The 22029-nt window shown below is 39.8% G+C and overlaps 1 protein-coding gene across 1 annotated transcript; it reads right to left on the bottom strand.

Moving 5' to 3' along the window:
- Positions 1-616: 616 nt before the first annotated feature.
- On the bottom strand, positions 617-19042 carry HHLA1 (HHLA1 neighbor of OC90). Its single transcript, XM_074898412.1, is given in 16 exon segments — positions 617-788; positions 1007-1089; positions 1432-1588; positions 7530-7601; positions 7830-7901; positions 8423-8620; positions 9448-9540; positions 10322-10408; positions 10517-10573; positions 11141-11224; positions 12590-12673; positions 12767-12850; positions 13317-13397; positions 14525-14584; positions 16039-16147; positions 18965-19042. Coding segments are annotated over 16 exon segments (1443 nt in total). The 3' UTR covers positions 617-744.
- Positions 19043-22029: the final 2987 nt, after the last annotated feature.

Below are 22029 nucleotides of genomic sequence, written 5' to 3'. Positions count from 1 at the left end.
TTCCTCAGTGAAACATCAATGTGCACCAGCTGTAGTGCAAATAATCTTTTTTTGAAATATTATTGGCTTGATGATGTACTTTGGGTTGATAGTAACACCATATTGCTGCAGTGTAGCAAAATATAGTATTGTGCAAATTGTTTAGTTATTCTTTCCTTCTTTAGAACTGTTTTTTAGTTCACCAGAGGTGCATACAAGGAAGGAGATGAATCTTGGTGATCTCACACAGATGTATCACATAGTGAGAGTACCAGTGGTGTAAACATTTCCTTGGTCAAGCTCTGCACTTGCTGAAGTAATGGGAGAATCTTGACTTGAAATAATGGATAATCTGCATGTGTTTAATACCAGAAAAAATCCTTCTTGTCTTCAGTATTTCAGGTTGCTTTTAAATTATTTTTATTTGTTCAATTTGATTATGTTTTCTTAAATATAAATAAAACTAGAATAAACTATTTGTATTCACTAGCCAACCACACAAATATCCTTTATAAAATACAGTTTTTAAAAGCCTTTGAATGCTTTTACTGCAGTTACATCACTTTTATACAATAAGTCTGGTTTTACACATTATTTTTACAATGCCTTGGAGGAAGACACATTTCTAAATTAACATCTGGTTAATAGCTTGTCTTACAAATATTTGCAAATAACATGTTGCATCCTGATTTTTACACCGAGAAATGAAAGAGACAACTAAAACTGCCATCAGTCTTCCAATTTGCAGTAAAATTCCTCAGTGCTCTAGACCGATGTACAGATGTTTTTAAGGCATTTTTGTTTTAATGCTGGAAGAACACGAGAAAACTGTTATTAGAATAGGTTTTACGAGGAGAATATAAAAACAATACTTGAAGATTAAATAGTTTTTTAAAAAAATCTGTTAAAATCATTATTAGATAAAATAGCTATCTGGTGAAAGACAGCATATACTCTGGATATCTAAAAATGTTTGTTATACCTTCATAATAAGATACGTAGAGATATAAAGAGAAAATATACATACTGTGTGAGTAAGTAACTCTTTTGACTCTTTCACAGACATAACTTGCGCTTTTCAAGAACCAGGAATAGTATTCAACACAGTACCTAAATATGTAGTTAAAATTAGGAGAGTAGAATCTTGTTATCTTTCATAAGTGTAATTGTATGCATATCATACTGCTAATAATGAATATGGAAACAATAAGCTAGATCCTGACCTCAATTATGTCATTAGATACTTGGAAAAATTCAGCTAAGCTTTATTCACTCAGTTTGAATACTGGAAGCCAGATCAGGTATTGATTAGTGCACTGGGGACCCATTTGGTTCTCAGCCAGTAGCCACAAACTCTCAAAAATAAGCAATGGTGACTGAAACTTGTCACTTGAAAAAAGCCCGATGGAGTATTTTAAGCAGAGAGATTGAGAAGCTAGTGCCAGGTTTTACCTCATAGCTTCCTTTCTGGAGTATCTTCTCTGTCCAACACAGAGACACAGCTGAAAGAACCTGCAGAGCTCCATCACACAGGGATTGATCTTTTGCACTATAAGAGTGACAGGAGGCGAGGTCACACGGGTCTCTTTGAGGATTGCCTGTGGACACCCTAGGAAAAAATACAACTCAACTAGGTCAGATACTTGTCCCATTAAATTTCTTGCAATGCCTTATCAGGGCTATGAGAAACATGCAGATTAATAAACTCAGGTAGGAATCTTAAAATGAAATCTGAGTGAGGCAAATAACTGAAAAGAAAGCAGCACACAGCCTGGCAGTTGCTTGAGTGAAGCACAAATAATCTGTTCAATTTATTATTTATAATCACTGGTTAGTTACTTAAAATCACGTTGCTTTCATTTACCACAAATGTAAGGAACAAATCTAAGGATGGAATTTATTTATTGTTACCTGTTTAGGTGGAGCTTCAGCTGTCACTGAAGCATCAGTTTTCCACAGTGCAAAACAGCAAGACAAAGAACAGCCCTGTACACTTACTATATTTGCTATTTCGTACACACATATGCTACTTTAATGAAAAAATCACTTCCAGTTCCTCACGCTTCTCTACATCCACCCTCTAAATCTGAGTCCTAGATTAAATACAACTGAGCTAATAAACAAACAGACTGTCATTGCTCTCTCCATCACTTTTTTTAGCCTCATTAACAAAATAAACATGGTTTATGCAGAGGTTATGGCTTTCTCTGTCCATCTCTCCGTCCATCGGTGTTCCCCTTCTTGTTTCTAGTGACTTGAATAATCACCTAATTTCATCCCAGTTTTTAGGGATGGGTAAAGATTGTCTGGATAAATACAGTCTTACAGGTTTCATGAAAACTGACAAGTAACTGGAGGAGAAAAGGTCAATTTTTGCCTTCACTGAGATGAAGGTAGGAATAATTTATCCATTTTACTATTTGTTTGCCAGGAACCAGCTGGTTAATTGGTGGGGTTTTTTATCAATTGACCACCATTATATTATTTTAACTTAAGAAAAATGCAGGGAAATGGTGTGTCTGGGATGGACTCCCTCTTCCCTCTCTTAAGATAACTAAAAGGAAAATATCTAGTTTATTCATTGAATCCTCTGCAGTCAGCAGCAAGAGATAAAGATTTGCACACCAAATATTTCATCCCACCAGCAAATGCAGCTGTGCCACACTGTAGAAAAAGCAATACTACAGAACAGGTGATGGCAGCTTATAACAAAATCCTGATTTGCTATGTGGTTTTTCAGTGTCTAATGCAATCTCTCTTCAGACTCCCTTTATGTTACAGAAAAGAGAAAAGAAGGCAAGGTGAAAATGTGGGAAACTGAGACAACATAAGTCAAAATTGAAGCTGTTTTCAGTTTTTCAGGGCTTTTCTTCAGCTTATGAAGAGAATAATTTAACATTTGCCATAGTCTTGCCTTCTCCAAACCATTACCTTCCACATATCATCTTGCATCTTGGGTAACAGTTGTGTTACAACAGTCAGAACCAAAGGACTTGCAGCATTTACAATATACTAAAAGGCTATCAGGGCATGGCTGAAATAGGTGTGTTGCCATCTCTCCTTTGCATATTTAATAACCACGCTCAGAAGAGGAGAGGCTGTGTGTGAGGCCACACTTTGGGTAGCTGCAGTGATGCTGCCTGCCCTGCAAGGCATCACATCTGACCCTGGGGAGCTGCCTGCACACACACCGTGTTGTCCCCTGCATACAGCAAGTCTTCCAAAGGGGTGTCTCCCCTACACCAGCACGCTGAAAAATAAGAGACATCTCTGCAAACGCCATGCTGGGGCTCTGAAACGATAATCAGGGACCAGGCTGTGAGAGGGCACATTTTGCATGATGTGGGTGTCCCTCTGCATGCAGCCGTTGGGGTGGAAGAGCCTGAACATGCAGAGCAAAGGCTGCTGCAGTGAGATTGACAATGGTTTTTTTTCCATTTGTGTAAGTAGCAGCAGGCTTTGGCCATGTGTGGATAAACTGCCTTACCTGCAGAGTGTAATCCTCTTAGACAGTGTAATTGCATTTCCAGGTTCACGTGTCTCATATGCTTTCTAGCTTTAGGCCATCTTACGTTATGTGATAGGAGAGGTTACGGAGGTTAAATCTGGACTAATGAAGTTCTGTTGAAATATTCTTGAGTCGCCTAGCACTGACAAGAAGTTTAATATAAAATGGCATTCATGGGCAAGAGGAAAATAAAGGTTCTGCCAACCTGAAAGAGATGAAAGTATTTCCCTTCTGCCTGGGCTTGCCCAAGGTAGCAGGAGTCATGGAAGAGTCGTGGCAGACACTCACAGCTCCCAGACTCTCAGGACCCTCCAAAAACCAGTTGTGTGTCAAAGGCACTACACAAATATCCAGCATAATCAGTTGGGGATGGGCAAAAGGGAGAATCTAATCTCTTAATTTTAGCAGCTTTGCATAAATGTCATTAGGCTTTGTGCACTTAATAGCATTTGACAGACCTTGATTTTTTCCCACTCAATGTCAATTGAAAATTAATGATTTATTGTTTTAAAAACACTCTTCGTGTCAATAACCATACATCAGATCATGATGCAATGAGGTTTTAATATAAATTGTCCATGAAAAATAGTGTTACAGTTGCTGTGAACAGCTAAAACTTGCTACAAGTCACCCTCCAACAAATCTCCACCGATGTGGATACTTGCTATCCCACCTAGCAGGTGTTAAATGCTTTACTCAAGCCATGTGTTTTGCCAGCAGAAATTCAGCTTTATTTAAATGTAAATTGAATGACTGCAATTTCAATTTGGATTCATCTGTGTGGGAAAGAGAAGTTAAATAAAAACGCTGAAAGTTAAACAAATTGCTTTGGTTTTCATTTCTGACAATCACTCAATTTTAAATTAATGCTGCATTTACATAAAACTATTTTTATGCAATGCTGAAATTTTATTTCAATTAATGTTGCATTTAATTTTATTTGGATTGAATAGTATACTCACATTGTATTGCTGAAATTAAAATTGTCAGTGCTTCACAGTAGTGTTTTAAATCTCTTCTGTTATAGATTTCTACTGTGATATGTGTGTTTTGTATTCAATTTATAAGTTCCTACAGATTTGGACTGAAATTAAAAAAAAATCATTAGAAATAGGAATTTATTTCAGAACCTTCTTTTGTAAGATTTTTTTCCTAAGAAATCAAGTCAGTCAAAAGAGGTGAGAAAATGCAGGAATCACAGCTCCCTGCGCAGAGCTTTGCTCTTGTCTATTTGAAATCACCATGTTACTGTCACAGGCAGATAAGTGACCAATTCTTGCTGCAGTAAACAGACTTTTCCATTATTAACTCAGTATCACATCTCTCTGACACTGAGATTAAATTTTGCTGCCAGTGAAAAGAAATGTTAGCGCTACTGTGAATAATTCAGACTCACAATATCTCTCCCTGAATGCTTTAATATGCACACTTAGATATTTTATCTGTTGGCATCCACTTTTGTGATTTCAGAAATGAGTTCTTGGAATAATGTCTCAGTCTTCAGAGCATTGTGGATGCCTTTCATTGCTTTGTGATCCCATTGTTCTATTTATTTCCCCAAATGCATGATTGATATATACAGGTAGACAGCCTCTGTCATTGTGGTTTCTGATAGAGAGGTATGAAGTGACTCTCCATTCCCTGATCTCATGTTTTTTCAAAAGGGTCTGGTTCCCAGTCCTAGCTTGTCCAGGGTTTATATTGTACAAACTTATACAAACTGTACTGCGCACGCCACAAGTTCAGTCACACACACCAGTAACTTCCAGCTGACTGGCAGTTATTTAATCCTCAAGTCAAACTCACCCAAAGCAAACAAGACATGCAGAAAACTTTGGGTTTGTGCAGAGTTTTTGATGGATGAGAATTACCATAGCATATGCCTCTGCTTCCAGTCAAGATAAGAAGACCTAGTTCATCTTAAATTCTTCTCTTTACACCACCAAGAACGTCAAGAAGTCAACCGATATTCACGTGATATGACATCAGCTCATTTTCTTCATGCAACCAATGTATGTTGCAGAGGGCAAGATAAGGACTCTAGTATTTTGACCTCTTTAAACAGAAGTAAAATGAGAGAAAGATCAAAAAAGGGTATTTGGCTTCCTATCTTCATGGTTTGAAAAGCCTCTTACATCAAGAACTGCTCCTTAGCTCAGCACCAGTGAGTCTTCTCCTGGGAAAAATGTCTCCATAGATAGTTTTTTACTGCATGTTCTCAGGCCTCCCAGGCCACAGGTTCCTCCCCCTCTTTCCTGACACTGCCTTTCTGCAGGACTTGTGTTTGCATGATCATTTGATTTATCGTCAAACTTTGCTTTTCATGGTCAGTATTTTTAACTCTGATAACATTATTTACTTCTGAAAATGGATGCCTCACTGAGTTCTGTGATCTCAAATGTGTTCTTTTTGTAATAATATGAATTAAAAGAAAATTTTAAAAGACAAAAAAAAAAAAATTACAAGCATCCCAACATATACCAACTAGGACAGGACTGGGAACTATGAAAACCCTAATCAGAATCAGTGAAAGCTACAAAAAAGTAATAGCATAGGATTCTGGTCTTGGATTGCTGCAATAGGCAACAACAGCAAAACCCAGAGAAAAAGCAAATGACACCTACTCTGTGATCATTCCTAGTGACAGGAAAATTGAAGATTTGTGAAAGAACCTTTGTGTCTGACTCAAATATATTTACTCCCACAAAGAAGTCCTTTACAGACAAGTAAAGTTTTGTTGGAATTCAGCAATGAGCTGAGAGAAGCCAATATTCAAAATAACATTAGAAATGGTGGGATTAGCAGAAAATCCAGGCACGTAGATTTTGTCTGGATCCCAGAACAGGCAGTCTGGATTTTCCCTTCAAATACAACACCAATATGAAATCCTAATCATTTTGATATGCTTTACATGCGAGTATCAATGCTGGAACATATACACCAACATATCCCTCAAATTTATTTCCTTAAGTACCACGCTAATGGGCAGCATATAGTCAAGAACTGTGACACACATGCAACTTCAACTGTACCTTCCCTGCCGCTCAGCTGGCCAAGTGCCTTGGTTTCCAGTGTGAACACTGGAAGCAAGGACACCAGACTGGAAGTGGAAGGACCCCAAGGGCACTGAAGATGCCTACAGAATGGGGTGCCTTTTACCTAGTTTTAGATAGCCATGATGCTGGTATCTAGAGCTGAACTGGTCATCTTCAGTCCCCAAGACTGGGATTTGTGGCTGAGATTTATTCCTGTTGTATTCCTGAGCTTTGCTCCTACTTTGCAAATTTAGGTGTAAATAGCCTGGACTCAGACACACAGCATCCAGAATAGGTGCTGGACTCTCCCAGAGTTACGGCTCTCCGCACACCCAGCGCTGCTTTGCCTATTGCTTCCCACCCTAAATCAATTGAACCCAAATAAAATTATATTTTTTTATAAAAATTGGCTTAGTTTGATTATAACAAGACTCCTCTCCTGGCACTGAATCAGGTCGTTTTCAAAGCATGTAATCTCTTACTAAATACCCATAAGTGGAGTGGCACATCATCTTATATTAACTTTGAATTTCTAACTCTTTATTTTGGTGCTTAAAAGGAAGAACTGAGCTTTCCTGAAAATCTAGTTGATAATGAACCTTCTTTAGCTGAAGAGGAAGTTTGCAGTATTGTAAATTCAGGGCAATTCTGGAGATTTCATTTGACATAGATTGACTTAATAATTTTCTTTGTACCAATAGGGAGATTTAAAGCATGATACTTTCTTTGAAATGGACAGATTTTAAGGTTCTCCAATAACCAATCCATGTTAAAATTGACACATAGAGTACATATGTTAATTATATTACCACAGTATAATTTATCTTTTGAATGTGTATGATTCACAAACAAATATGGAAGCAGTCCCTTAGACATTTTGGGCATTTTACATATATAAGATATCACTTAAATAAAAACATGTATGTTGTTTCTGCATGGGAAAATTTGCATATTGATATAATTTCAAGCATGCTACTATTTTTGCTGCATGAGGTGCAGCTACTTACTGGTAGCTGAGTAAAGTTTCAATGTCACACCAGGCCTATAGGGTGGTGTAGACAGTACTGAAGAAGGCAAATCTGAAAGAGGGAAAAGACATCTTAAAAAAAAAAAAAAAAAAAAAGGGAAGGTTGATTGAAAGAATAACAGAAAAGAAAAAAAAAGTTGCAGTCACAAACCACTAATAAACACTTACATAGACACTGATGCATAAATACATTCACAGTCACCTATTTCTACATATATTATTGTCTGCTTCATAAATGTGCCAACTCATGCACGTTGTTATTATCCCAGATCAATCTCACCTGGCTCTGTTTGCATCACTTTGCTGGTTTCTTGAGGAGACACCATCTGCATCCAAAATGCATACACACCGGCTATGAGAAGAGAAAGTCATATACTCATGTCATTCAGGATATTTGCTATTTATCTGTCTATTGAGAACTGCTAGATATGAGACAGCTCAACAGCCGGAGTCCCTCACCCTGTACTTCCAGTGGCATATAAAAATGTCAAGATGAAAAAGGAAGGACAAAAGCTGTACTTTGCTAGATCTTGAAAAGTCCATGAGCTAGGGAAAGGTAGGACTTAAAGAAGGTGTGTTTAGTGGAGACCAAGAGAAATGGCTCTATATTGCTTTTTAAAAAGTCTGCTCACTCTATTTGGAGCAAAATGTGAGTGAAGACCTGGGTGTCAGAGGTGTCTGTGAGGAGCAAGGCTGTTTTTCCCCAATCTGACTGTAACACTTCTACAATAAAAAATTCTACTCACTAACGACCCAGGGTGGGTCTCCCTGAAGGGCCTCCCCACCTCAACCTCAGAGCTGTGGTTTCAGCTTTTAGCCAAACGGCACCGCTAGTGGGGTGAAGCAGGAGTCAGTCCCCCTCAGCGTACTCACTGGGGCTGGGCCGCAGGGCTGGCCATGGGGCTGAGCTCTCCCCCGAGGCCGGGGGGGGTCCGGCCGTGCCTCGTGGTCTGGAAACATCCACCTGCAGAGATGAAAACCCTGATCCTTTCACTCCAACTGTCTTTGGCCATGGTGGGAACTTCATGGTGGGGGTTTCCTCTCCTTTCAGGGCAAGAGGGATCCTGGTAGCTGGAGAAGAAGGAGAGACAGATGGGGGGCACCATCAATGCACTGTGGATGCTGATGCCCCATGGCAGCATCGAGTGTAACAAACTGGGGGACAATAATATCTAAAATACACCCAGAAAATCCCATCTACTCCTTTAGTGCTTCCCCTGGCAGGTGAGCTGCCACCTCTCCGTTTCATTTTAAATACAGAAACATGGGGAGTGCCAATAATGTTTAAAATTTTAACCAAGAACATTTTAATGTTGAAGTTTTCATAAACAACAACAACAACAAAAGTGAAATGTGGAGAGATGAAGCTGCAGTGATGAGAAGGTCATCTGCAGTGATGAAGTCAAGGTCTGAATTTCTCTTGGCTTCTACTGTGTGTGAGCAAGTGTGAAGCCTTGCTTCTTGGTTTTCAAAATGAGGCAGACCAGCACTTTTCTATATTACAGTCTTGTGATGAAGCTAAATGCACTGAAGTTTACAAGATGCTCAGTTACTCACAACATCACGTCATGTAAAGTCAAAGACAGAGAAAAAAATGACAATATAAAGGGAGAGGAAGTAGTTTAAACAATCATTTTTGTTGTTTAAAATCAACGACCATTTTTTCTTTACTTCTTTGTCTCTTTACAAATCTTCTTCTAATAAAATGACTTTTTACAATACTTCTTCTATCCTCACTGCTCAGTGCATTACTGGCCTGATCTGCTGTTTTGGACACACTTTTATCTTGCTCTGTAATTGTAGATCAGCATTACAGTGCTGTGCAGCAAACATACATAATCACTTGTCAAGACGTTAATCAAGGAGAATATAAATTTGATCTGACAATATTTGCTCACTTTTAAACGTCCACACATGTTCTGCTGATGGATCCACTGTTCTGTTTGGGTCTTCCTGTAATTTCATGAAACTTGAAAAAATCATGTCTAAGTCTGAGGTATGAGAAGATAGGGTTAGAACACTCACCACTCATTGCATATTGCATGATAAAAAGGAAATAAAACAGGTTCTGGTATAATAGAAACAGCTGTTGTGTTTTTTAATTAAAGTAATTTTTGGCAAATTATCGGATCAATTTTTTTTGAATGAGGGAGAAGCATCCTGCAGCTTTCAGCACAAGTAAACTTGCCACTGATTTCACGATCTGCCTGCTTTAATCAAGTATTGAGAATGAGTAGTAGTCATGGGCAACAACGAGAGGTCAGCATGTGAAGTATGTAAAGTACAGCTCAAGTTGGCAAAGCACTTTTGGGTGGAGGAGCCACACAGCACTCTACTGAATATATTCAACTTCTTTCTGAAGGGAACTCACATAAAGGTAAGAGGTTATTTATGCTGAGAGCTGAGGAAGACACTGTTTAGATTAAGAGCATCAGGGAGCCTCCCCAGTCCAGTGCTGAATTCTGTAAAAGCTCTCATCCCAGAAGGTTTTGTTTGCTCCTCCACTAGAAGACTTTGTAGCTAACAATTTAAAAGTTTGTAAATTTTGCTTATATTTCTAATATAAATATTATACTGTACTTAATATAAAATATTTTCTAGCTTAATGATAATAAAATATATAATGTGTACATATATACATATTGATAAAAATATAAAATAATACTTTAAAATATTTTTACATTATGAAGATGGAGTATTCATTGCAAGTGCTATGTGGACATGGTTTTCACTGTTGCTGCTGTTTCCTTTTATTCCTCAGGATGTACTTACCCTGGTCAGAAGATGCGTTACTGGAAAATGTGTAATTAATAACAGGAGACTGCTCCAGCATTTCCCAGAAGTCAGACAGATTTCTCCCTGCAAATAGAAATGTTTACAAATATCAAGAAAGGGTTGTTTCTGGTCTAAGTCATCACTGAGAATAAATAGGGCAATATTTTGCAGTGGAATGGCTTTAACTTTTACCTGTCTGTCCTGTCATCATGCAGATGTAGATACAATCTGAATCATTGCTCTGACGGACTGAAATGATAAAATATGTAAACCAGATCATTGTTACCAGTTTTCATTATATGATATTATCTTAAACAGTTGAAAACACAAACACAAAATGGTAGGTGGCTGCTGCAGCTGGCCAAATATTTTCCTTCTGATCTGATTATAGACAAAATCCTAGAACCAGCATCAAATCCAAATGCTAATATTTCCAGAGGAAATATTTCTATCTAATTAAAATTCTAAGTTACAAGTATTTTTACATGGAAAAAAACCTCTTCAGATAATATACCCCATAATTATTCTTTGGGAATCATAATTCACCAAAATACCAGTATTTAATAATAATTCACCAAACTTTCAAACAAAACATAGTTGCTCATAGAAACGTGTAAGCCTCTATATTATATATATACACATTATATATGTATCTTGTTCCTCTAAGGAGACTTTGTTTATAATTGCAGTCTGTGGTTTGCAAGAAATGTTGCTAAGTAAGAGCAGTAGGCTTTTATACACATTTCTATGCTTGTTTCCATGCCAGGAATAAATCAGACAATAAGACAATGATAAATGTTAAAAGGAAATGCAAACCTGAGAGAATAGAAGCAGATTTGAAAATTTCTGTGAGGTAACTGGTGGAGTTTCCAATAATATCAACAAGTAAAGCTGTAAAATCTAGACAACAAAATAGACAAGGTTTATGTTTGAAAACACATATTCTATCATCTATGCTAAGTCAAATAATCACTTTTATATGTGGTCATAGTTTGGATCTATGCTTGTACATGACAATGTTTAAAATGTTTTAAAGTTCAAAGTGTTTCTGCTGGATGGTGGACTTAAGAAGCCACTGGAATAGTCTGCAGAAATACATTTCAAAGATGATATCCAAACCAGCACCAATGTGCCTAAAAGTAAACTTAAATGGAACTTATCTGTTCAAGAGAACAATTTAAAGTAGAACTCTACTTTGTCTGCTTAAATGTAGAAGCAGATCCAAAGCCTGCAAACTTTGCCTGCATTGCCTATGTGCCATGAAGGACCTTCCAGGAGGCACCTCATTGTCTGTTCTGAGGTCTACTTCAGACATACCAATGATGCTGACAGCTCAAAAAATGGCTAGTGGTGGTGTGGTGTTACGATTTTTTCATAACAAGTTCTAGCAATAACAGATCAATGTTCTCACTTAGGGAGTGACAAACATGAGTCCTGTGTTGAGCCCTGAATTTTTACTACTTGAGGGGATGCTCTAATCACCAAGATATTCTGGATTTGGTACAGAAAGATTAAAGTTTCTCCCTTATCTTCCAGGACAGACTGGTTCATTATGCAATAAGGCTTGTGAGATGTGTGAAAAAAGCCATGAAAACCATTGAGGCTCATGTGTGGGGTCATCACGTGCAGCTTAGAGGGTGTGGGTTCTGGTCCCTAGCTGCTGACTGCTCTTGGCATTGACATTAACCAGCCATAGAATCCAAGTGCTCAGAAACATCCTGGAATGTTAAATACTGTGGGATCATGGGTGTGAATGAGTATTATTGGAGAAGGATTTGCCCAATAACATTTTACACTCTTCACAGAGATGTTTAATGGATTAATCCTTGCTTTTCACTCCTGTTGGACTCATTGAAATTGTTGGAGTCTACTGGTGCGGAGAAGCCCTTGTCCGCTTCTTGCGGGTTATCTCAGGAGAGCAAAAGTGGCTAAGGTAGTGCATCATGCATAGCTGGGTTCTCTCTCCTGTGCTGGTCTTTGTATTCTGAGGAGAAAAGGGAGGTATTTCTGCTGGGTAACCCACACCTGTCACTTGACTGATGGCTCAATCCCAGACTGGCTGGCTGGGTGCAGCCTTCTGAGACTTTCACTGAGTCTCCCTCAAGGTTCAGAGCAGCCACTCATGGTGAGTTATGGCTCTTAACCTCAATTTGGTGATGCTACTCATAAGGATGAAGTCTACAGAACTCAGGCTACAGTTTTCAGCTCCAAAGGAAATAATTCAGCTTAAGCACACACAATTGCCAACGTCTCTTGTGTACCCACCTGTCAAGTCATTTGTCACATTGTTCAAACAGTAGCAGTAATGCATAGGGAACTTGCCAGGGTCAACATTTTTCAAGTTAGAAACTGTAGGGAGAGGCAGAGAAATATCAGTATCTTGATGCACAGGATGTGTGAGAGAAAATGCCCTTGTGGGGAGCAAAATGTCGAGGCACTCACTGTTGTAAATGGTGACTGACACTTTGTGGAAGGCAAATGAGCTGTAAGATGTGACGCTCAGCAAAGAGAAGAGTTTTTTGGTACCTGCAGAAACACATGCCCGTGGTGCTATTAGTGGTAGGCACAAAACATGAGAAGAGCATGCTTTGACTCTGCTTATTTAATTTCTAAAAGACTCCTGAGGTGCTGATACTGTACAGCTGCCTGAGACTTAATTTTATCTCATTTCCACTGGGAGCAGGATAATTTCTATTACTTCTTTTTTTTTTTATTTTTAATTTTTTTTTTCATTCAGACCTACATTAGATTATAAAGTGTTTTCTAAAGGCATCCCGTAAGTAATTATGTTGTGTCTATATATAAACTTACACTAATTTTAAAATTCTTTGGGGCAGACTGTTATAAATGCACAAGGGTAACACGCTCCTAGAATTAATTCTGGAGGTGGACAGCATGTGTTTATGGCTTCTTGTGCTAACACCACTAGCCCTTTATTTCAATGACCACCAGGCTGAGAGCCTGTATGACCTGCCTGGCTTTGTCACGTTACCTCTGAGTGCTGTGTTCAGCATGTTGTTCACCAGCTCTGTCAGGTTAATAGCAGCCAGATCCAAGGACTTTGCAGGCAGCTCTGCAAAAGAAGGGTCTCTGAGCCACTGGCTGCACAAAGGTACAAGGAAATGGCCATTATTTCCCTGCTTGTATGCGGCAAAAAACAGAATAGGAAAAACAACGAGCAGTTTATGTATTGGAGTGTACTGAAAAACCTGGGGTGAGAAAATAAAGACGCTAGGAGTGCATCCTAGAAGAGAGGAGTCTGGGAAACAGCGAGATAAAGTGGGCAGTGCAATTGTAGGCCAAAAATTTAGGTCGAGCTTTATGTCACATATTCCCTTGAGCACGCCCTTGTGCGAGCTGCCAGGGAGCAGAGCCAGTCCTGACGTTTTGGTGCCCCCTCGTGCTGGGCAGTGGGTATTTACTGCCAAAAGAGATGCAGATCCCTCTGCAGATCACAAACGGAGGAGAAAGTGCCTAGGAAATGTTCCCCCCTTCCCAAGTGCTGCATAGAATTGGGATGAAAATACAGATTTATTTTTTTTTTTCAGCTACCTCGATGTTTATACTGCTAGGACAGAATAAACGGACTGCAGCTGAATCACACTTTTTCTTTTAAGAGATTTTCTTTCTGTTGGCATTGCTTTTTTGTTTTTCCTGTCGAAATTTCTGAAGATGTTCATTTGCTTCCCTCCCACGAAGTCATGCAGAAGCAAAGCAGTATGGTGTCTGTGTGTGTACGAGAAGGAAGGTCTCTGTGTGCATGACAGAGAGAAAAAACAGAGCAGGAGGGAAAAAGAAGCACAGAAAGCCAAGATGAGAACAAAATTGAATTTTGGGAAAAAATAAAACTTCCCAATGATATCAGTATTATTTTTAACCAATATGAAACCAAGCTCCACCCTGGGGTTGGAAGCAGGGCTTGTCCACAGTGTAGAAGAGTGGAAAGGGAAAACAAAAGAGAATGAAGAGCTGGAAGGAAAAAGAGAAAACATTTTAGACTTCTGGGAGGACAGAGGTTAAACTGGCCATGGACCTGCAATAAACCCTGGGTTGGTGAGGAGCCCTTGCAGCGGTGGTGGGTTCAGGCTCACAAACTCCGCAGGAGAGGGGCCCATCTGCTGACCCCTCCATGCCCAGCACGTATCATACCTCCCACTCCTATTAGCACCCCACACAGTCTCCTGACATGCTGCTTGTTACCTGCGGTAGCCAGCACTGCCACTTGCTTGTCTTTCTTGCTTTCTCTTCTTATGCATGAAACTGTGAAGTGAAGAAAGAGTCTGAGAAGCTGTTTTTCCCTGTTGAGACACCAAGCAACTCTCTGTTGAGCTCTCTGCCTGGGTTACATTGCTGCTCTCATTCGTTATACCTCAGAAACTGATGGCCATCAACACTGCAAAGCAGGCCACTAAATATCCACAACAGCAGTTCATCAAGTGCCTAAAAATAAGGATGTCCTAAAGGACTTGCCAGGTCCTTTAGCTGCCAGCTAATAGAAAGAAACATGTTAAATATCTGTCCTTTCGTCCTTAACTCAAGAATCAAAAGAAAATAAATAGTTGTAGATAAAAAATAGCTGCAAACTGTTGTGGAGATCTGCACTAGTCTTGCACACAATATTCACTGCAAGGAACATAGTATAATAAAGCCAGATCTAAACCAAGCTTCACAGGCTGTGTGCATGTTTGCTATTCAGAGTAGTCATTCAACTGAGTACTGTTCTCAGGAGCTGTGTTGCAGGAGGGATGAACTGGAGCTGGGCTCAGGAGATTGGAATCGCTTCCTGACGTTCCCTCAGTGACCAACAAGGGCAAGGTGCAGAGCAGTGATTCAGACATTGCAGGACAAGGTGAAGTGCAGCAGTTTGGTGCTTAGGTTCCCTATTCCATCAGTGGAGAGCTGAGTGCCTCCAAAGAATAATCCAGAAGGCTCCCCAGATAAGCCAGCGCTAGCAAATGCTAAACTCCCATGCCCCTCTGAAGCTTAATCTTCTCAGTCTGTCCAAGCTCCCCAGAGAGAAGTTCTCTCCTGGGAGCTGGTGGTGAGGAGGGCTTGCCTCAGTGGTGGTGATGCCCCTCACTGTGTTAAAACCTAATGGGCAAAGATCTCACCAAGGACTAGGAAACCTGGATTCAGCTTCCTCTTCAGTAAAATGAAATCTGCAGGACTGGAAGCAGCAGATTAAAGAGGAGATGTGACTGCGTAGTCTGGCTGTTTGTACCTAACTTTGAAAAACTTGGGTGCTTATCTCTATTTTTACAAAAATCTCTGTCTTGTACAGAAGACAATCCCTGGATACATTTATCTTTCTCCTTCTCTCTCTCTCTCTCTCTATATATATATAAAGGAAAAATGCTCTACAGACAATCCATGGTACAAGGCCTCCTCATGCAGTGCTAGTCAGCTATATTAACAACTCTCACTTACTATGCGCTACATTTGGAGTGACAATCTGGGTGGGAGGAGCTCTTCTAATCTTTCTCTCCCTTTCCATCTAACTCCAGATGCACAGCACGGGAGCCAAGAACTGACCTTTACCACCATCTGGTCTGCCCTGCTGCATGGCACCACCCCTGGATGTCCGGCCCATCAGCCTTGCCCAAGCAGGGTGAAAAAAACCAAGACTGCCACAGATATGGGAATGGGGCTGTGGGAACAACTGGGAAGGAGACACCTGGGTTATTCCCTGAGGACCCCAAAACCAGCATCCTTACCTGTGTTGAAAACCAGAAAGAGACACAGAAATCCCAGGCTCATCTTCACTGCCACGTGCCAGCAGAACCACTGCATTACGGACTCGGAATTCCAGCAGGTTTAGCTGTTCTAGAAGAAATCTGGTGGTGTTAAAGTTTTCAGTATCGTACAGTTTTGTCCCTTCTTATCCCAGAATGATGTGACCATGAGAGAAATATCCTGTCAAGGATGTGGAAAAAAGATTGACAGTGTAAATAGCAAAGAATCAGAAATCACACTAAGAGCATTTTCCATGTATGTGCAGGTCTCATGACCTTAGTATGTAACTTTTAATTTTTGAGTCCTATGTAACCGTGTCTTTGGTGGGATCTGGTAAGGTTGTCTACACAGTCAGCTTCTCTGGCAGGATGACCTGGGACCAAAGCACACTGAAAGGTCAGATGCCTACACCCTTTCTGCTGAAACAAAATAAAATTTACTTATGTTCAATTTCAGACCAGGTATCAGCTGAGCTCTCTTTCTGTGGAAATGTTGCTTGCCCAGTCATCCTTAGTCTTGTATTTCTATAGGTAATTATTGTCACCAAGCTATGTCCTGTGTTGCCTTGCCTAGTTGCCTGGGAGGGATAAATGGTCCTCTGACTTTCAATGAGCTGCTTTCAGGTTTCAAAGATTTGATTAGAGGCAGTTAGAAAAAAGAGGAGAGTCCTTGCTACTTTACATGTTTCCCACTGACTTTGTAATACCAGAACATGTCAAATAGCTCTGTAGCTGTCAGAAAATGAGGGAGAGTATGAAAACAAGTAAGAAAGTCCAAAATTTTTTTTCATATCCTCTTGGAGTAGTTAATCTTGTGAGCATGCAGCAAACCATTATCTTGAAGACAATACTGTTTGATTAACAAAGTATTATCATCATGTTCTTATATTTAATTCACTAGAGAGCTAACACATTCTGAAAATAGCTAATTTGTACTTAGCAGTTCTAAAGAGACTTTTCCTTGGGATGATGAAATGATACCAAGCATTTCTGTGTTTGAAATGTCTGTGTTTGCTCATCTGATGAGTCAAAAGCATTTAAATGCCAGCTCGGCTAAATCAGACAAAGCTCTGAGAAGCTTTTTAGCTAGTTCATCCTGTCTATTCAGTCAATCTGCCTAATCCCTTTTACTTGACCCTAAGCCTATACTCATCTGCGGTTTCTGCACAGCATGTGCAGAAGAGTGGGGCCGAGGCAGAGAGAAAGACGTGGCCAAACTGCACTCACCTGACTTCATACTCCACCACCTTCCTGTGAACTGGACTAATTATGCATGGACAGAGTCCAGTGTCCTGTGGACCAGTCCAGAATCAAAAATCCTAAGCTTGGCTCTTCTTGCAAAAATATTTGGGATCTGACCAACAATTAAGAATACAAAACATGAATGTATTGCTGGCTTGAAAATCACATGGCCTGAAACCCCATCAGGGCTATCCCTGCTTCCACTAGCCGGTATTATGAAACTTACTGGGACTTGTAACAGCTTTTTGTATGAACCTGTGGACTCTGTAGTTAGGGGAGACTGTAGCACGGTAGCTCAAGCTTGCCAACATGCTGATGTGATGGAAGCAGTGGTGATGTAATCTGCACTGAGGTAGGTATAAAACTAACCCATGCTTATGGATTCTGCACAATGCTGTATTTTTTTTTTTTCTGCTCTTTGCTTTGACTGTATGAAACGGAGAGGAATTAGTGAGAAATACTCCTCAGTAGCGTTGAGTTTGAAGAACTGGTGCTTTGCAAAGGTGTGGGGAGGTGGCTGCTGGGGAGAGAGCAGGTGCTGGGGCCAGCTGGTGTTGTGGGATGGAGAGTTGGCTGATCATGTCAAGTGGAGGTTTGTAACTACCTATGTTTTGGAGCAGGAGGGCTATAGTGGCTGGTGCACCCTGTCAATTCAGTGTCCTATTAAGGGAAATTGTTGTGTCTTTGAGCAGGGTCATCTGTGGGGTGATTTGCAGGTTTTTTTAATGGAACTTAATCAATTTTTATTCCTGTACTATGACAAGTGACTGTCTCCTTAGCTCTGGAAGACCTAGGTTATGATGAGCTGTGCTTCATAATGATGGTTCAGTGTTTATGGGTCATAGACCTCCCCCTCAGCAAGTTCCTCATGACATGACATAGTGTGAGCAGGCTGCACAGCTAGTGCTGTCTCTGTGTACACCGCCCAAGGGAAATCAACAGCCAAAAGCAGTGCTGCCACCATACTGTCCCTGTGGCATAAGGCTCGTCTTGGCTGGAGGGTCACTGATGCCCAGATGGACAAAAGAGCTCAAACCTCTGACCTTCATGAAGATTTTGCCTGTGTGGTGAGCAAGAGATTCAGACCTAGGAAATGGGAGGAGAGGACATCCTCTGTCACACTTTCAATCTGCCCCTACACATTGGTGGTCATTGCTCAGGCCAGTGTGTGGAGACTTGATTTCCAGCACATATTTTGAGGAACATGGGCTCTTCTGGGTCACAAGCGAATCACGCTTGGACTAAGACAAAAATCCTTGGTAAGAGTATTTCAGACTGATGTGCAAGCACAGCTGTTCTGCAAAGGTTCACAAATAGAAGGGATGATAGACTGTAGATAATTTCCTATCAGGGATCTAGCTTCATTACTCATTTATTTAAACTGGCCCAGAGCTGTTCATGGTGACAGGATGGGAAAAATAATCCATCAGAGGACTCAGTGCTGCAGGCTAAGGCAGGGGCTAGAGAGACCACATTCCCAAGAGGTAGAGAAGAGGCAAGAAGATTGACACATGAAGGAACTGTCCTGCCAAAGCACCTTAGGAGAGAGAGAGAGAGGGGAGAAAAAAGCAGTTTTAAAAGCAGAAAAAAAAAAAAAAAAAAGTGTGAGATACAAAGTTGTGCTTGGAAGCATCGTATACACATTGAGAGATGCTTTCTTGCTCACCTGAATTTTCAGCTCCCTGCTGTCCTCCCCACTGAGCTGCTCCTCCATACTAACCAACACATACAATTTTCTCTGCATATGACACTGATTTGCAGCAGGAATTGAGAGCAGGCATTGCACGGCCACAACACCTACATTTAACTGAGGTGTGATTGCATACTACAGACTCAGTCGAACCAAATATTGGGACAACATCCAAACCTAACATGGAAGGACAGGTCATAATAAGCCAAATCCTGTTCTGCTTGTAGCAAAGAAATATTAAATAAAGTTGGTATAAAATGAATATAAAATCCTCTGTTCATGGGAGGGTTTGTTTTGCCTGAATGCCAGATTTAGCACTGTAGTGTCCTCTGGCCAGAATAAGACGCTTAAAAAGAAATTGCAGAGAAATCTCAATACTAAGAACATCACTTTAGGAAGGACTGCCCTTACTCATCAGTTGGTAGAGACTGTCTTAAATTTGAAGCATTAGGTTTTAGCTGCTTTCCAAAATCTTTTCCCAGAAATAATTCTCTGAAGATTTATGCTGTTCAATTAAATTTCAAAGCCATCTGTGACAAATATTCCTAGAACTGCCACCTGAAATATCTTTCAGCAATGTGGATATTGGTAATATTAATTCTTAAGACACATGTCATGTTTGCATTACTCAGGTCTTCTGATAGCTGACTTTTATCTACCTGTGACAAGTCTTTATTACTTTGTAACTGTATCTCTTCCGTTTGCCAGCATGTGACACTATCATTATGACTAAAATACATGTCCAGATTGCAGATGTGGAAACCCTCATTGTACTCCGGCTCAAAATAATAATTTCCATTTCAAAACATAGTCCAGTTCTCAGGCACTGAAGGCACAGGTGACACATCCCAGAAACTGACTCCCAGTGAATATTTTCCTTCCAAACATTTATTGGATACAATCTGCAGGTCAAGTCTTTTGTTACAAATTCTCCTTCACCTCTACTGGATATGATAATCCTCCTCTCATGTTTATTTTAAGCTGAATGATATTAGTGGAATTAATTTTACTTAGAACTGTTGATCCAGAGTTCCATGAACTGATGAACTGGAGATTTTAATCCAGTTCAGATTACCTTTATACACTCATGAAGACTTCTTATTAAATAACTCCTTGTCATTCTGGATTAACAGCAATTTTAAACCAGCGTGTTTATTATCTATGCTTCATTTGAACTAATTTTAATGTGTCAGGTAACCATGACACTTGAATTGGTTTAAATTTTCTTGTACAAACAGAGTGCAATCAGTTTTCCTGTGTCTTCATGCTAAACAGAGCAGAAGAGAAGTTAAGAGACCAAAGAAATAAAAGAAGGAAAGTCCTTCAATATTAACTTCCTTACCTTCATTCAGTTCCATCTAAAGGTCATCTCTCATTTTAAGCACACCATGATACACCAGGTCTAAAGAAATATTGCACGTTAACATGAAAACATGCCCATGTTACAATTGTACACCACATTAAATTGTTACAACTACTTTTTAAGTTCAAATTTATTTGTATGAGAGTTTAATAAAATGTAATAAATGTACATTTAGTACAAATATATTTCATTCGCTACATTTCCACCAAACATTAATAGCACAATTGAAATTATTTCCTCCAAGTACACATGAAACCACTGAGATTTGGAATAGTTAATATCAATTTACCTGATTTGTCTTGACAAAGATGATTATCTTCAGAGCCTATATAAACTGGAGGTTATTGTGAGGTCTTAATCACTTTGTGAAAGATTTTGGGTAGACAGACTTGATTATCTTGCTTTAGAATCCTGTGAAAATTGTTATCCTAATCCCAGAAAGAAAACTAGAGGTAATGCAATCATAAGCACACAAAGTGCCTGTTGAATCCCACACAGAAAGGCTCCGTGGCAGGTCAGGTGAGGATTAGAAGCTCCGGTTGGCAGTAATGACTGGAACTGCAGAGCAGAAGGGATTTTTTTGCCTTTTAAAGAGACAGTTCATTTTACTGCAATTAGGCCAACGCCACCTTTGAAGGTAAGAGGTAGGCCAGGGTAAACCCTTTTGGTAAAACTTTAGCCATCCTTGGAGAAGCAATTTCAACAAGGGGCACTGTTGAGATGATGGAGAAGAAACCTGAAGTGTATCTTAAAGGTAGAAAATCAAAAGGAACAAAATGACAGATAAAATAGAAATTTGCTTGGCATTGTGGTTAAGCGTCAAGGAAGGAAGAGAGATCTGGTCACAATGATGTAGGGCAATTTTGGTGATGATAAGTGATTATTACACAGGACACGATCACTATTGGAAGCAGCTGATGAAATTCTGCTCCCATTTACTCCCCTGGACTGCAAGTCTGAAAATCAGTGAATTTAGATGCAACACTGTTAAAAGCAGATAACCATCCATTCAGTAGTTTTATCATAAACCACCTAACACCCCAATGTGTGAATTCATTCAAAACCTTGTAACAATTAGAGAGAGGAAACCTGAAAGGATTCATAGTCAGTCCATGGAATAAAAAGTATCTTAAGGATCTGCACAAAACTTCCACAGAGATATATTCTAACCCTTGTTAGAAAGAGAAATGATAAAGAAGAGGTGGCAGAAGAGGTTCATGGGACAGCTACATACAAGATGTGTGTTGGGAAAGGTCCCCAGCCCCTCCCCAGTTTTCAGACCTGGCTTGGGGAATATTGGAGCTACTGGTCAGGAGCACTCTGGAACTGACCTTTCAGTGTCATGGTTCTACTATGGACATTTGGGTTGCAGGGCTTTCCAGCACTACTTAATTTATTATTGTAGATATTGCCTGGATAACTAATGTGTCATCAGGCCTGGTATGTTGTCACTTGCCTTTGTTTAATTGTATTGTCCCCATCTTGCACTTCCACCAGTTAAGGCAAAGAAAGCTGTGGTATTACTCAAAGAAGGAAAAAACTCGCACAGCGGCTGAAACACTGCAACCCGCCCGCATGTCAGCTCTGAGAAAATGATTTTTCTGGTTTCATATTCCAGTCATATGTTTCCCACAGAAAAGATGTTTATGGGATCATGTTATGCATGTAGTAGGCTGTG

The sequence above is a fragment of the Athene noctua genome, chromosome 2 (assembly GCF_965140245.1).
Source record: "Athene noctua chromosome 2, bAthNoc1.hap1.1, whole genome shotgun sequence".
Taxonomy (NCBI): Eukaryota; Metazoa; Chordata; class Aves; order Strigiformes; family Strigidae; genus Athene; species Athene noctua.
The sequence above is the reverse complement of the archived record's forward strand: the minus strand, read 5'-3'. Positions and strand labels throughout refer to the sequence as shown.